Raw genomic sequence first — 15,602 nt, forward strand, 5'->3', positions numbered from 1 at the left:
GTTCTGTGCAAGGTCTAACTCATTTCCTCCTGACAACCTCCTCAAGCATGTTCTATGTTTGTAACAGGGCTATCCCAATGCTGCAGGTTGGCCCCTCTCACCATTACTTCTTTTTTTTTTTTTTTTTTGAGACGGAGTCTCGCTCTGTCACCCAGGCTGGAGTGCAGTGGCGCGATCTTGGCTCACTGCAAGCTCCGCCTCCCAGGTTCACGCCATTCTCCTGCCTCAGCCTCTCCAAGTAGCTGGGACTACAGGCGCCCGCCACCACGCTTGGCTAAGTTTTTTGTATTTTTAGTAGAGACGGGGTTTCACCGTGGTCTCGATCTCCTGACCTCGTGATCCGCCCGCCTCGGCCTCCCAAAGTGCTGGGATTACAAGCGTGAGCCACCGCGCCTGGCACCCTCTCACCATTACTTCTAATGACTCACTTATAGAAGTTCACTCAACCCCACACATTTAGGCTCTGCTGGATCAAAGTTCTGGCTTCCTATGGGGAATCCTAGCAGGGGATACTGTGCTTGTTCTACTGCATCTAAAGCTGTGCTACTGGCCTGGCCACCTTGAGCTCTTAATACTGGCAGACCAGTGGGCAAAGAAAAAAATTACCATACTGGTGGAGTAATCAATCTTGATTATCATGAAAATCTTGAACACCGCTACATAATGGAGACAAGGAAGAGTATGTCTGGAACTCAGGGGTCCACTGATTCACTGGTTCTTTTTACTTCCATATCCAGTGATAATGAAAAGATATTTGCAACAACCCCAGTCTGTTAAGGGCATGCTGATCAAAAGCTCAGATCTCTTAGGGTCGTAATTCTGGGTCACCCTAACAGGCAAAGAAACTATTCCATCTGGGGTGTTAGGTGAGGGAAATCTGGAATGTATGGTGGATGAGTGAGACAACAAATATCAACTGTGGCTTGGGATCAACAGCAGCAGCAAGAACTACAGCTTGTTCCACAAACTGATGTATATTAAATCTTCTGCAGAGATTGTGGCTGCCTCCCAGCTAGAAGGCTCAGTGGCAGAGCTGACTTAATGTAGGGCATGAGTGGATTTGAACAGTACAATTGGGGACTGTGCAGTCCTGCCTTATTTCCTCTCAGCCTCACCTTTCACTTCAGCCAGGTGGAGTAGAATTCTGGGTGGGCTTACACTCACTTCAAGGTCAGTAATTCACCTCAAATTGGATACTTTTCTTTCTGCCCTGAGACTTTTCTGATGCTATGGATGCCGGGGGAAGCTCACTCAGCCCACATGCATGTCTAGCCCAGCAGCAGAATGGAGTTCATATTCCTGTCAACCAATGGGCATGAAGCAGATGAACAAGTCCTTCCACCTGAAATTCGTTGATTGAGTAGACATCTTAGGAGGCTATCTACATGCTGGTCCTTGAATATTTGAGTTTCTGTTGCCCACACAACAACTTTGATAATATACTCTTGTATTACCCTCTCTTAAACTCCTACATCTCTTGCTTCTGCCCTCTGGGGTTGCCAATTAAATACCTGCATGCCACACAAGTCCTTATCATAGGCTCTGTCTTACCAGCTAAGACAAAGGGCAAAATGTGAAATACAATGATAATATAGTGAATTTTCTATAAAGCCAGATTGAATCAGTACTAGGGACTGTCCTTTATTCTGAGAGTATATCCCTTCTCAGTAGGGTAGATAAAATGATGGCTCTCCCCAAAGATGTCCATATTCTAATCCCTGGAACATGTGAATATGTCATCTTACATGGCAAAAGGAATTTTGAAGATGGACCTTGAGATGGGAAGATCACCCCGAATAACTGGGGGGGTGGAGTACCTAATGCAATTACAAGGGTCCTTAAGAGGTGGCAAATAGAAGCAAGCTAGTTAGAGAAAGAGATGTGGCTGATCACGGTGGCTCACGCCTGTAATCCTAGCACTTTGAGAGGCTGAGGTGGGCGGATCACCTGAGGTCAGGAGTTTGAGACCAGCCTGGCCAACATGGTGAAACCCCATCTCTACTAAGAATACAAAAATCAGCCAGGCGTGGTGGCAGGTGCCTGTAATCCCAGCTACTCAGGAGGCTGAAACAGGAGAATTGCTTGAACCCGGGAGGTGGAGGTTGCAGTGAGCGGGGATCATGCCACTGCATTCCAGCCTGGGCAGCAGAATAAGACTCCATCTCAAAAAAAAAAGAGAGAGAGAGAGAGAGAGATGTGGTGACAGAAGCAGAAGGCTGAATGATAGGGTTGCTGCCTCTGAAGATAGAGGGAGGGGCCATGAGGCAATGAATGCAGGTGGCCTCTAGCAGCTGGAAAAGACAGGAAAGTGGAATCTTCCCCTAGGGCCTCTGCAATTCTGCTGACACCTTGATTTGAGCCCAGTGAAACTCAAGTCTGGCTTTCTGACCTCCATAAGTATCAGATAGTAAATCTGTGTTGCTTTAACTGTGAAGCTTGTGGTAATTTGATATAAGAGCATTAGAAAACATATGCACTCGGTGATGAAATTACCTGTCTCTTACAAAATGATTGTGATACTAGGTGTTAGTTGTCCTTACTGGGCAGATAAAAGTTGTTATTCTCCCAATATTGTTTGAAATTCTGCTGGTGTATGAAGTTCAATAGTATGGGATCCCTTCCAAAAATATCCAGCATAGTCAGTAAAGGCTCTGAAGAATTTTGTTAGAGACCAAATTTCTTGGAAAAACCCATAACCAGCTGACTGGCAGCAAATATAGCAAAGGAATATTCATCCTGCTGGCTCATGACACTGTGCATGAATCACAGTGATTAGCTATTGTACTAGATATTTTCTGTTTCCTCTGCAGATCTATTCTGTACACGTCAACACTGTTCTGAGCCCTGAGAAGTTGACTTTTATGGAATACAACAGTGGACCCTTGTATTCTCTGACTTCTAGCTGGGTTCAGCCAACAGAAGGCGCTAGCAGGAGATTGGAGGGTGGGAGGAGAATGAGGTTGGGGTATTCATTCATCCAGTTTCCACCCTTTGGAGTTGCTGCATGTGGCAGCTTCCCTATTCTGTGGCTACAGCTCCTGGGAAGTGGGGCTTTCCCTACAGCTCCCTTCTGATTCCAGTAACTTCTCCAACAGTAGTAATGGCTCTCCCAACATTGAAGCCCCAGTGTTCTGCACTATCCTTTGTAGTTTCTCCAAATGGTGATCACACCTTTGTAAATAGTCCCTTTATTACACTCTCCTCAAATCACTCAAGTATGCCATCTGTTTCATATCTGAACTGTAACTGATAGACCTAGGAAGTGGGCAGCTCTTACTTTGAAGGTCAATGCTGGCCGAAGTAAGTTCCTTCACGTGAGTGTTCCAGAACACACAGCTAAAGTTTCTGCCAGGGTGTAGCTTTAGGCGCAGAACACTGGTGACCTGGTAGAGGCCTTCAGGGGTCCTGGAGTGGCTGGTGTTGGCAGGGACGCTGACGTTTGGCCAGGATACTTCTGCCAGAGGATAACCTGTAGCCTGGCAGGTGAGCTCTACCTCATCTGTTTCTGGAACCTTTAGGATGTGAGTGTTTATTTTCCTGTAGGAAGCTGGACGATAGAGAAGAAAAAGAAATAAGGCTTTATTTTCTGATTCCTGTAGAGCTTGGTACTTAATGTCGTGTGAAATGAATAAAATTATCACTATTGATATTAAGTAATAATGGTTATCATTTGTAAACACATTCTATATCCCTGATATCATGCTCTTTTCCACATATGTTGAATTATTTAATTCTTACAATGCAATAAATATGTCATTGTTGATATTCCCAATTTTTGTGGAGGGTTACTGAAGATAGAGAAGTTGAGTATTTTGTTCATAGTCATAGAGCTTATAACTGGTAGGACCAATATTTGAATATTGGAATTCTGATTCCAGACCTCAACAGTGGTCTAAGCTACCACAATTTGTGGCTTCTTTCTTATAGTGCTATAAATTATTTCGCAATTCGAGGCCAGAAAGAGGACGGAAAAATAAAAATCACTGGATTACCCACAATCTCACTTTATTTGATACTTTTCCAAACATCTTCAGTCAAAAATTTACTTTTTACTTCCTCCTTTCCTCTGTTTTCTTTGAGATTAAGAAGAGAAAACAAATAAAGACCTAGATAATGTCTATACATAGTCAAGAGTTGGTTATATTTATTCTGCACTTCTCCCTAACATATGCATATACATACACACAAACACACACAGTTCATGCACACACATGCTTCTTTGCAGTATATACTGAGTGAATTAATCAGATATGCCTCCCTGTTCTCAAGAAAGCTGAGATCTAAGTATAGTCATTTTGAAAAATAGTATAGAGGTCCTCAAAAAACTAAAAATAGAATTACCACATGATCCAGCAGTCCTACTTCTGGGTATATATCCAAAGGAATTGAAATTAGTATGTTGAAGAGATATCTGTATTCCTTTGTTCATTTCAGCATGATTCACAATAACCAAGATGTGGAACCAACCTAAATGTCCATCAACAGAGAATGAATAAAGAAAATGTGGTATATATACACAATGGAATACTATACAGCCCTTAGAAAGAAGTAAAATCTGTCATTCATGACAACATGGATGGAACTGAAGGGTATTATGCTAAGTTAAATAAGCCAGGCACAAAAAGACAGATAATGTATGATCTCATTTATTTGTGAAGTCTAAAAAAGTAGATCCCATAGAAACAGAGTAGAAAGGTGGTTATCAGAGGCTGGGGATGGGGAAGATGTTGCTCAGTCTCAGAGTAGGGGAAATGTTATAGTGATCTATTGCCGTGTGTGATGACCACAGTTAATAATAATGTATTCTGTATTCAAATTTGCTAAAAGCATGAATTTTTTACATGCTCTGTTTTGAGATTAAGAAGAGAAAAAAATAAAGACCACAAAAAAACAACCTGGTGATGTGATATGTTAACTAGTTTGATTTATTCTTTCTTTTCTTTTCTTTTTTTTTTTTTTTTTTGAGACAGAGTTGCACTCTTGTCACCCAGGCTGGAGTGCAACAGCATGATCTTGGCTCACTGCAACCTCCACCTCCCAGGTTCAAGCGATTCTCCTGCCTCAGCCTCCTGAGTAGCTGGGATTACAGGCACCTGCCACTGTGCCCAGCTAATTTTTTCTATTTTTAGTAGAGATGGGGTTTCACCATGTTGGTCAGGCTGGTTTCGAACTCCTGACCTCAGGTGATCCACCTCAGGTGGATCACCTCCCAAAATGCCTCAGCCTCCCAAAATGCTGGGATTACAGGCATGAGCCACTGTGCCCAGCTTGATTGACTGTTGCTATAATCTATACATAGATCAAAACATCATATTGTACCCCATAAATATACATTATTGCCAGTTAAAAATAAATTTTAAAATTAAAACATTATAACCTTATAAAAACTTTAAAAATAAATAAAAAAGGCATGATATTCCAAGAGACTAGAAGACACAAGAACAAACCTTCCAGTGGTCTTAGATAATAGCTAAAAATAAACAAACATCAATACCACATGCAGTTAGCAGGCAGTGTGGAAAGTCACCTGTTGATTTTTGGTGAGAGGAAGAGAGAATGAGCACTGGCTTCCATTAGGTAGGAAATATTCTTTTAAGAAATTAAATTTCAATACAATTTCTGAAGTAAAGATAGTCTTGAAGTAAAGGCAGAGGTGTGATATAACTTTTTTCTCCCAAATTGTTGGAAGTATAAATAGGTACAAACTTTGTGAAAAGCAATTTCACATTAAAATAATGATAACAATCATGTGAAAACCATCTGATATGTATGATTTACTTATTGTTTTCTATGTGTTGAGCTTTGTGCCATGTCCTTTTACATCCTATGGAAGAGAAGGAATGTTCGTGCCCTTCTTCACAATTTTGCCCCTCTGTTCCCCTCCTGTGTTGTGGGTCTCAATGTTAAGAGTTGACAATTTCATTCATTATAGCAAACAACACCCACTAGATCTGGGTTCACTAGAGAGCAGGGTCACTGCACAATGAAACATCCACCAGAACCTGTGTGCACTTTGGCTATCCCTTGAAGTTCTTGTCTCCATGTGGTCAGCACACCCAGCTGGGCCTCCTGGTATGTCCCAAAAAGCTCTGACATCTTTCCCCTTAATGTATAAATATACATAATACATATAATACATTATGTCATTTAAATGATATGCAGACCCTATGAGGTAGGTAAAATTCATATTACTATTTTGTAATGCATTCTTAATTGGAATCACCATAAGAGGATGTGTCTCTGTGTAATTGCAGATGTCTAGGGATGGTGCAACATAAGCAGGTAGAGGAATATGCTCTGGGGTTCTTAGGAGCACCCAGCACTAGTAGAAGATAAGGCAATTCAGGCACTGAAGCAGCCTGCTGAAGGACTTGACCTGTTAGACTCACCAGTCTCCTTGAAGCCAAAACTTTGGCCTATCTTTCGCAATCAAACAGTACCTGAAGTGTGCATTTCGATTACTCACTTTATCTCTCATTTTATATTATTTATCTACACTTATTTTCCCTTGGTTCAATGTCTTTTGTAATCATTCTATATGATCATACTGTAGATTATTTCTGTAAGCTCTCAAGTCTTTTGGGGAAAAGTAGAACAAGAACAGGAGCAGAGTACTGTGGGTGAGGGTCCAGCCCACTATTGCAGGTGGCTTGGACCAAGAAGCTGATCTTGGTGTCCTGGCTGAGGAGTGATTTCAGAAGTAGGGATGCCAGGAATCGGGGGCTTGGCTGAGGCTTTGACCTGGGATACATGAGGGAGCAAATAGGGAGACAGAGAGCTCTTCGGCTACAAGAATCAGCAAGGTTTGGGGAAGGGACAGGAGCCCACATCCTACATTTTTGCAGTATCAGAAATGTCTCCACAGCCTCTTTCTTATTTGGGAGGTGGCAGAAAAGGAATCGCTTCCCACAATGGAGAAGCTGGACTGAGGGTGATATTCTTAGGAAAAATGAGTCAATTTTAGAATTTAAGAGGTGGAAGTACTCCAAAAATTCAAGTCATCTGACTTATTGCTCAATGAAAAACACTTTCTACAGCAATTCTCCTAGATAATTGCTTTGATGATTGTTCCACATACACTTGAAAACAATGTGTGTTCTGCAGTTGCTGGGTGTATGTTCTATATATCATATGTCAATTAGGTCAAGATGGCTAATTGTGTTGTTCAGATTTTCTATTTTCTTAATTGTTCTCTCAGTTATAATAGAGATTAGTTGAAATCTCAAATGTAATTGTGGATTTGACTAGTTCTCCTAAGTCTGCCAATTGTTGTTTAATATTTTGAAGCTATACTGTTAAATGGACACACATTTAGGATTGTTATGTGTTCCTTTAGAACTCACTCTTTTATCATTATGAAGTGTCCCTTGTTATCTTTAGTAATATTTATCTTCTGATATTAGTAAACTGCTAAATAACTTTTGCCTGAAAACATCTATGAATGGAAACTCCTACTTCCTCTAGAAGCAGTCTTTGCCACGATTACATAATAAGCAACTTCCATTGGAAAGGTTTTCTTCATGCCAAGCAAAATTGTGCTTCTTTGTAGCTTCTACCCATTGGTATTTGTCTAGTTTAGTAACACAACATATGGTAAGCACCACAGTTAAAAACATGAGTTCAGAATCTAAGCAGTTTGAGTAGGCTTTAGCCAAGGGCTAGTTATATGACCTCTTAAACCCTCGGTTTTCTTGTTTATGAAATGGATACAGCAATACTTATCCTTAACAAGGGTGTTAAATAATTAGTTAGGTGTCTAGAACTTAGTAAACACTCAATTAGTGTTAGCTATTATTGCAGGTAACCCTTCTGGTATTTGAAGATAACTGGGAAGACTCCATCTAATCTTTTCAACCTCAAGTAAAACATGCCTACCTCCTTTAACTATATCTCACAAGACACAGTCTTCAGACCCATTTCCAGATAGTAGTCTTTGGGTATAGTTTAGTTTTGCCAAGTTCTTTAAAAAGGATACTGTTAACACAATGCATATTCTAGATATTATCTAAGCAGCACAAATATCCAGGGTTTTAATGTAAACTAAGGTCATAAGATCAGTTTTGCTAAATATATGATCTGCTGCTCAGTTAGGTTGGCCATATCCTTACAACCTGAATAACAGACCCCTTAGCGCTTGGAGATTGTCTCCAAGTTGACTCAAGACCATCAGCCAGCCTTCGTTGTCCCTGACTCAACAACTACTAGCTGTTCAGTCTGTTATAGGTCTGGTCAACTGTATTATTATCCCACCTTTTACCACCTGATACACAAGGTGTGTGCTTTGTGCGTCCCGGGTCTGTTTGCCTTCAGATCCATCTCTCACTTTTTCTTCTCTGCTCTGTGTTGCAGGAAGGCAGACTCCTGTGGCCTGTATAGCCTAGGCACGTGACAGCCAATAGGAAGCAGGACAGGAACACCACAGGGTGGACGGGAGGGAGAAGGAAAGGTATTTCTCCCCTATGCTCTATACTTTTGTTGCCTCTCCAGCAGAAGATGCATCTCTTCCCTGGCTCCAGATACCAATGGACAGGCCCATTGGGTTCCAGTGTCTGTCAACTGACTTTAATCCCTGGGCTCCATTAACCCTGCCTTCCCCCTTTTCACTATAGCCTAGTGGTAGGAGCAGCTTTCTGCTATTGCTAATTTCTGAATTGCCTCCCTGTTCTCTGGCTTCTCAGTCTCCCTCATTAAAAGAATTACTATTTTCTGCTTTAGATTTCCACAGGTTTAAATGGTTTCTGTTTCCCTGGTTTGTTCTGGCTGTCTGACAGATATGTTACAAGCAATGCTGTAATTTCTGAAATAAAGGTGAGTTGTATACATGGTAGTATCTGTTTTATAGTCATAATGACAGTAAATAAATGGAAAACTATAGTTTTACATGCCTTGGTCTTAGAGGATCTACGCAAGTTTCTAGTAATCAGTTAAATCTTTTAGGACTGCTTTCAATTCATCTGTTAAATTGCCTGAAAAGGAATAGCAGGTTAAGGAGTTTGTAATTCCCAGGAGCTTTTCCCCCGCCGTTGAAATTCAGGACATTGTTTTCTTTTTTAAAATAATTTCTTTCTTTATTTTTAAAAAATGTATTATTTTACTCCTAGGCTTTCCGCTACTGCAGGCGGAGCTCAGGACATTGTTTTCTTGACTCGGATTTTCTTACACCCTTCTGTTTCCCCAAGGGAAAAAAAGACACTGAGACTTGGCTCTTTTAGCAAATGCTTTCCTTGGGCCTTAGAGGCTTAAACGTACAGTTGTCTTTTCACTCTTGCCTTGCTTCTCTTTGACTGTTTCCTTCCTCTGCCCTTGGTCTTTTCCTTCTTAGGGTGAAGGCCCTTTTAATGGTGGTCATGCTGCCTCCTTCCTGTACTTGCTGAAGTTGAATTCTTGTCATTCTTGGGATTTTTTGTTGGTTTGAAGCGCTTCTTTTTTTTTCTAATTTATTTTTTATTTCAATAAGTTTTTGGGGAACAGGTGGTGTTTGGTTACATGGATAAGTTTTGTTTTGTTTTGTAATTTTTGGAGACGGAGTCTCACTCTGTCACCCAGGCTGGAGTGCAGTGGTGCGATCTCGGCTCACTCTCGGCTCACTGCCACCTCCGCCTCCCGGGTTCAAGCAATTCTCCTGTCTCAGCTTCCAGAGTAGCTGGGATTACAGGCGTGCGTCACTACGCCCAGCTAATTTTTGTATTATTAGTAGAGATGGGGTTTCACCATGTTGGCCAGGCTGGTCTCAAACTCCCGACCTCAGGTGATCTGCCCACCTCGGCCCCCCAAAGTGCTGGGATTACAGGCGTGAGCCACTGCCCCTGGCCATGGATAAGTTCTTTCGTGGTAATTTCTGAGATTTTGGTGTGCCCATCACCCAAGCAGTATACACCGTACCGAATGTGGAGTGTTCTTTTTTTTTTTTTTTTTTTTGAGATGGAGTCTGGTTCTGTCGCCCAGGCTGGAGTGCAGTGGTGCGATCTCTGCTCACTGCAAAATCCGCCTCCCGGGTTCACGCCATTCTCCTGCCTCAGCCTCCCGAGTAGCTGCGAATGCAGGTGCCCGCCACCACGCCTGGCTAATTTTTTGTATTTTTAGCAGAGATGGGGTTTCACCGTGTTAGCCAGGATGATCGTGATCTCCTGACCTCGTGATCTGCCCGCCTCAGCCTCCCAAAGTGCTGGGATTACAGGTGTGAGCCACCACGCCTGGCCCAAATGTGGAGTTTTTAATCTCTCACCCCCACCCATCCTTTCCCACAAGTCCTGAAAGTCCATTGTATCATTCTTATGCCTTTGCATCCTCATAGCTTAGCTTGCACTTACGAGTGAGAACATACAATGTTTGGTTTTCCATTCCTGAGTTACTTCACTTAGAATAATAGTCTCCAATTCCATCCAGGTTGCTGCAAATGCTATTATTTCATTCCTTTTCATAGCTAAGTAGTATTCCATGCTGTATATATATATCATTCTTCCCAAAAGTAGAAGAATATATATATGTATATATAATATATTATATATAACATATTATATGTAATATATTATATATACATTATATAATATATGGATATATGTATATTATATATGTATATATTATACATACATATATATACACACGTATATATGTATGTATAATATATATACCACATTTTCTTTATCCACTCACTGATTGATGGGCATTTGGGCTGGTTCCATATATTTGCAATTGCAAATTGTGCCACTATAAAAATGCATGTGCAAGTATCTTTTTTTGTATAATGACTTCTTTTCCTCTGGATAGATACCTAGTAGTGGGATTGCTGGACCAAATGGTAGATCTACTTTTAGTTTTTAAAGGAATCTCCACACTGTTTTCCATAGTGGTTGTACTAGTTTAGATTCTCACCAACAGTGTAAGAGTGTTTCTTATCACCACATCCATGCCAACATGTATTTTTTTTTATTATGGCCATTCTTGCAGGAGTAAGGTGGTATCGCAGTGTGGTTTTGATTTGCATTTCCTTGAGAATTAGTGATGTTAAGCATTTTTCCATATGCTTCTTGGTCATTTGTGTATCTCCTTTTGAGAATTATCTATTCATGTCCTTAGCCCATTTTTTGATGGGATTTTTTTTTTTTTTTCTTGCTGATTTATTTGTATACCTTGTAGATTCTGGATATTAGTCCTTTGTCAGATGTATAGATTGTGAAGATTTTCTCCCACTCTGTGGGTTGTCTGTTAACTCTGCTGATTATTTCTTTTGCTGTGCAGAAGCTTTTCAGTTTAATTAAGTCCCTATTTATCTATTTATCTTTGTCTTTGTTGCATTTGCTTTTGGGTTCTTGGTCACGAAGTCTTTGCCTAAGCTAATGTCTAGAAGGGCTTTTTTGATGTTATCTTCTAGAATCTTTATGGTTTCAGGTCTTAGATTTAAGTCTTTGATCCATCTTGAGTTGATTTTTTATAAGATGAGATATGAGGATCAAGTTTATTCTTCTGCATGTGGCTAGCCAATTATCCCAGCACCGTTTGTTGAATAGGGTTTACTTTCCCCACTGTATGTTTTTGTTTGCTTTGTCAAAGATCAGTTGGCTATAAGTATTTGGCTTTATTTCTAGGTTCTCCATTTTGTTCCATTGGTCTGTGTGCCTATTTTTATACTAGTATTATGCTGTTTTGGTGACTATGGTGTTATAGTATGGTTTGAAGTTAGGCAATGTGATGCCTCCAGGTTTGTTCTTTTTGCTTAGTCTTTCTTGATTTGGCTATGTGGGCTCTCTTTTGGTTCCATATGAATTTTAGGATTGCTTTTTCTACTTTTGTGAAGAACGATGGTAGTATTTTGATGGAGATTGCATTGACTTTGTAGATTGCTTTTGCCAGTATGGTCATTTTCACAATATTGATTGTACCTATTCATGAACATGGGATGTGTTTCCATTTGTTTGTGTCATCTATGATTTCTTTCAGTAGTGATTTGTAGTTTTCCTTGTAGAGGTCTTTCACGTCCTTGGTTAGGTATATTCCTAAGTATTTTATTTTAGTTTTGCAGCTATTGGTTGATGTTGGTGTACAGCAGAGCTACTGATTTGTGTACATTAATTTTGTATCCTGAAACTTTGCTGAATTTGTTTACCAGTTCTAGGAGCTTTCAAGATGAATCCTTAGGGTTTTCTAGGTATATGATCATATCATCAGCAAACAGCAACAGTTTGACTTCCTATTTACCAATTTGGATGCCCTTTATTTCTTTCTCTTTGAGTGCTCTGGCCAGGACTTCCAGTACTATGCTGAATAAAAGTGGTGAAAGTGGGTATTCTTGTCTTGTTCCAATTCTCGGGGAGAATGCTTTCAACTTTTCCCCATTCATTATAATGTTGACTGTGGGTTTGTCGTAGATAGCTTTTATTACCTTAAGATATGTTCCTTCTGTGCTAATTTTGCTGAGGGTTTTAATCATAAAGGATGCTAGATTTTGTCAAATGCTTTTTCCGAATCTATTGAGATGATCATGTGATTTTTGTTTTTAATTCTGTTTGTGTGGTGTATCACATTTATTAACTTGTGGATGTTAAACCATCCCTGCATCCCTGGTGTAAAACCCACTTGATCATGGTGGATTATCTTTTTGATATGCTGTTGGATTTGGTTAGCTAGCATTTTGTTGAGGATTTTTGCATCTATGTTCATCAGAGATACTGGCCTATAGTTTTCTTTTTTTGTTATGTCCTTCCCTGGTTTTCGTATTAGGGTGCTACTGGCTTCATAGAATGATTTAGGGAGGATTCCCTCTTTCTCTATCCTGTGGAATAGTGTCAATAGAACTGGTACCAATTCTTCTTTGAATGTCTGATAGAATTCAGCTGTGAATCTGTCTGGTCCTGGACTTTTTTTTGTTGACAATTTTAAAAGTTACCGTTCAATCTCGCTGCTTGTTATTGATCTCTTTATAGTTCCTATATCTTCCTGGTTTAATCTAGGAGGGTTGTATATTTCCAGGAATGTATCCATCTCCTCTAGCTTTTCTAATTTGTATGTGTAAAGATGTTCAGAGTGGCCTTGAATAATCTTTTGTATTTCTGTGATATGAGTAGTAATATGTCCATTTCATTTCTAATTGAGATTACTTGAATCTTCTCTCTTCTTTTCTTGGTTATCAATTTTATTTATCTTTTCAAATAACCAGATTTTTGTTTCATTTCTCTTTTGTATTTTTTTGTTTCAATTTCATTTAGTTCTGCCCTGATCTTTGTAATTTCTTTTCTTCTGCTGGGTTTGGGTTTGGATTGTTCTTGTTTCTCCAGCTCCAGGAGGTGTGACCTTAGATTGCCTATTTGTGCTCTTTCAGACTTTTTGATGTAGGTATTTAATGCTATGAATGTTTCTCTTAGCACTGCTTTTGCTGTATCCCAGAGTTTTGATAGGTTGTGTCACTATTATCGTTCAGTTCAAAGAGTTTTTAAATTTCTATCTTGATTTCATTGTTCACCCAATGATCATTCATTATTTAACTTCCGTGTAATTGCATGATATTGACTGTTCCTTTTGGAGTTGATATCCAGTTTTACTCTACTGTGATCTAAGAGAGTACTTGATAAATTTTGATTTTCTTAAATTTACTGAGACTTGTTTTGTGGCCTACTATATAGTCTATCTTGGAGAATGTTCCATATGCTGATGAATAGAATGTATATTCTGCAATTGTTGGGTAGAATGTTCTGTAAATATCTGTTAAGTCTATTTGTGGTAGGGCATAGTTTAAATTCATTGTTTCTGGTTTGAAGTACTTCTGTCAGCTTCAGCCCATTCCTGGTGTTGGCTCTTCCCATCCCCCTGCCCTGCCCAGACCCTTGGTGTTCTTGTTTTTAGTGCCTCCTCCACAACCCTGTCTGGAAACCTTTGCACAGACCAGTTCTCAACCCCAGCTCCTCTGAGAGACCGCTGGGCTCCTGGGGCCTCCCTGTTCTTTGGCCATACTCCTGCCCCTTCCTCAGATGGATTGCCCCCAGTAATGTAGGTGCCACCTGGCTTTTCAGAAACCAGAGTCCTTTATCACTGTCTCTTCCAGAATCTCCAGTTATTCCACCTCATAATTTGTTCTGTCCTTTTGAAATTAATTCTTTTCACTATATTTGATAAGAATTTCTGCCCAGACATCAACGAAGGTGCCACAAACAAACCCATTTTCAAGCTTTATGCCATGGATCAGGCATTTTAAGATAAAAACATGTCCTTCTTCTAGTCCTACTTCATTCCTGGGAACCCTCATTGGGGCCTCAGATCTATCTTGCTTCTTTTAGAGACCCTGGATCAGGGTAGCCTACTCTTAGGTGATGGTCTTCAACTTTTTTTTTCCTTGTATTCCTCCTAAAATAAGTATGATGCAGTATGCTCTTCTCACCTATTAAGTTGATTCTTAGAATTTTTCATAAGTTTCTATACTGGAAAAACATATAATGTTCAGCATCTTATTTTTTTTAGTAAAACAATTATTTTACTCTTACATATGTATCCAAAGGTGTCTAAATATAAAAGAAGTTATCTTTTATATACAACACCATCCTTGAAAAATACATATAAATATTTAACAACAGTATATAGCTTCAAATAGCTAGAAGGAGTACACTGAATGTTCTCAACACAAAGAAATAATAAATGTTTGAGATGATGAATATGCTAATTACCCCGATCTGATCACTGCACATTGTATGTATTGAAACATCACTGTGTACCCCATAAATATGTACAATTATTGTCAATTAAAAAAAGATAAAACACATTTCACATATACCCAAAAAAAGGTCTCAAAAGAAGGTGCACATAACTTCAGAATTTTTTCTGCTGTTATGTCTGTTATTGCTTGCGATCATGTTTTCACAATAAACTTAGTTAATGTGTCAATTTCTTTTTTTTTTTTTTTTTTTTTTTTTTGAGACGGAGTCTCGCTCTGTCGTCCAGGCTGGAGTGCAGTGGCGCAATCTCGGCTCACTGCAAGCTCCGCCTCCCGGGTTCACGCCATACTCCTGTCTCAGCCTCTCCGAGTAGCTGGGACTACAGGCGCCCGCCACCACGCCCGGCTAATTTTTTTTATTTTTAGTAGAGACGGGGTTTCACCATGTTAGCAAGGATGGTCTTGATCTCCTGACCTCATGATCCACCCGCGTCGGCCTCCCAAAGTGCTGGGATTACAGGCGTGAGCCACCGCGCCTAGCCTAATGTGTCAATTTCTAAAATATATATACATAGTACAATATAGTTTCCACAAGAAAAAATATATATGCATCTAAAACAATATTACATATTTTAAATAAGCTCTTACAAACAAAAGAATATGTATGAAACATGCTGGAATAATTTCCTGTGTTAAAAAAGGGGAATGAGACTGGAGAATGTGGAAAAAAGAGAATAAATAAATAAGATGTTTATAAATATCTCCTTATCTCATATAAAATATAAAATATAAATGTATTTTATATAAAATATAAAATATAAATGTATTTTATATAAAATATAAAATATAAATGTATTTTATATAAAATATAAAATATAAATGTATTTTATATAAAATATAAAATATAAATGTATTTTATATAAAATATAAAATATAAATGTATTTTATATAAAATATAAAATAT

The 15,602-nt window shown here is 39.3% G+C and overlaps 1 protein-coding gene across 3 annotated transcripts in view; it reads right to left on the minus strand.

The window, feature by feature from the left end:
- Positions 1 to 15,602, minus strand: part of PDCD1LG2 (programmed cell death 1 ligand 2) — a 63,261-nt gene that overhangs the window by 18,699 nt on the left and 28,960 nt on the right. For all 3 annotated transcript variants that reach the window (XM_032138766.2, XM_032138763.2, XM_032138764.2), the window contains one exon: positions 3,278 to 3,547. In XM_032138766.2, the coding sequence (XP_031994657.1) occupies positions 3,278 to 3,547 (270 nt within the window). The remainder of the gene's footprint in view (positions 1 to 3,277; positions 3,548 to 15,602) is intronic.

Source organism: Hylobates moloch, unplaced genomic scaffold (assembly GCF_009828535.3).
Source record: "Hylobates moloch isolate HMO894 unplaced genomic scaffold, HMol_V3 SCAFFOLD_19, whole genome shotgun sequence".
NCBI lineage: Eukaryota > Metazoa > Chordata > Mammalia > Primates > Hylobatidae > Hylobates > Hylobates moloch.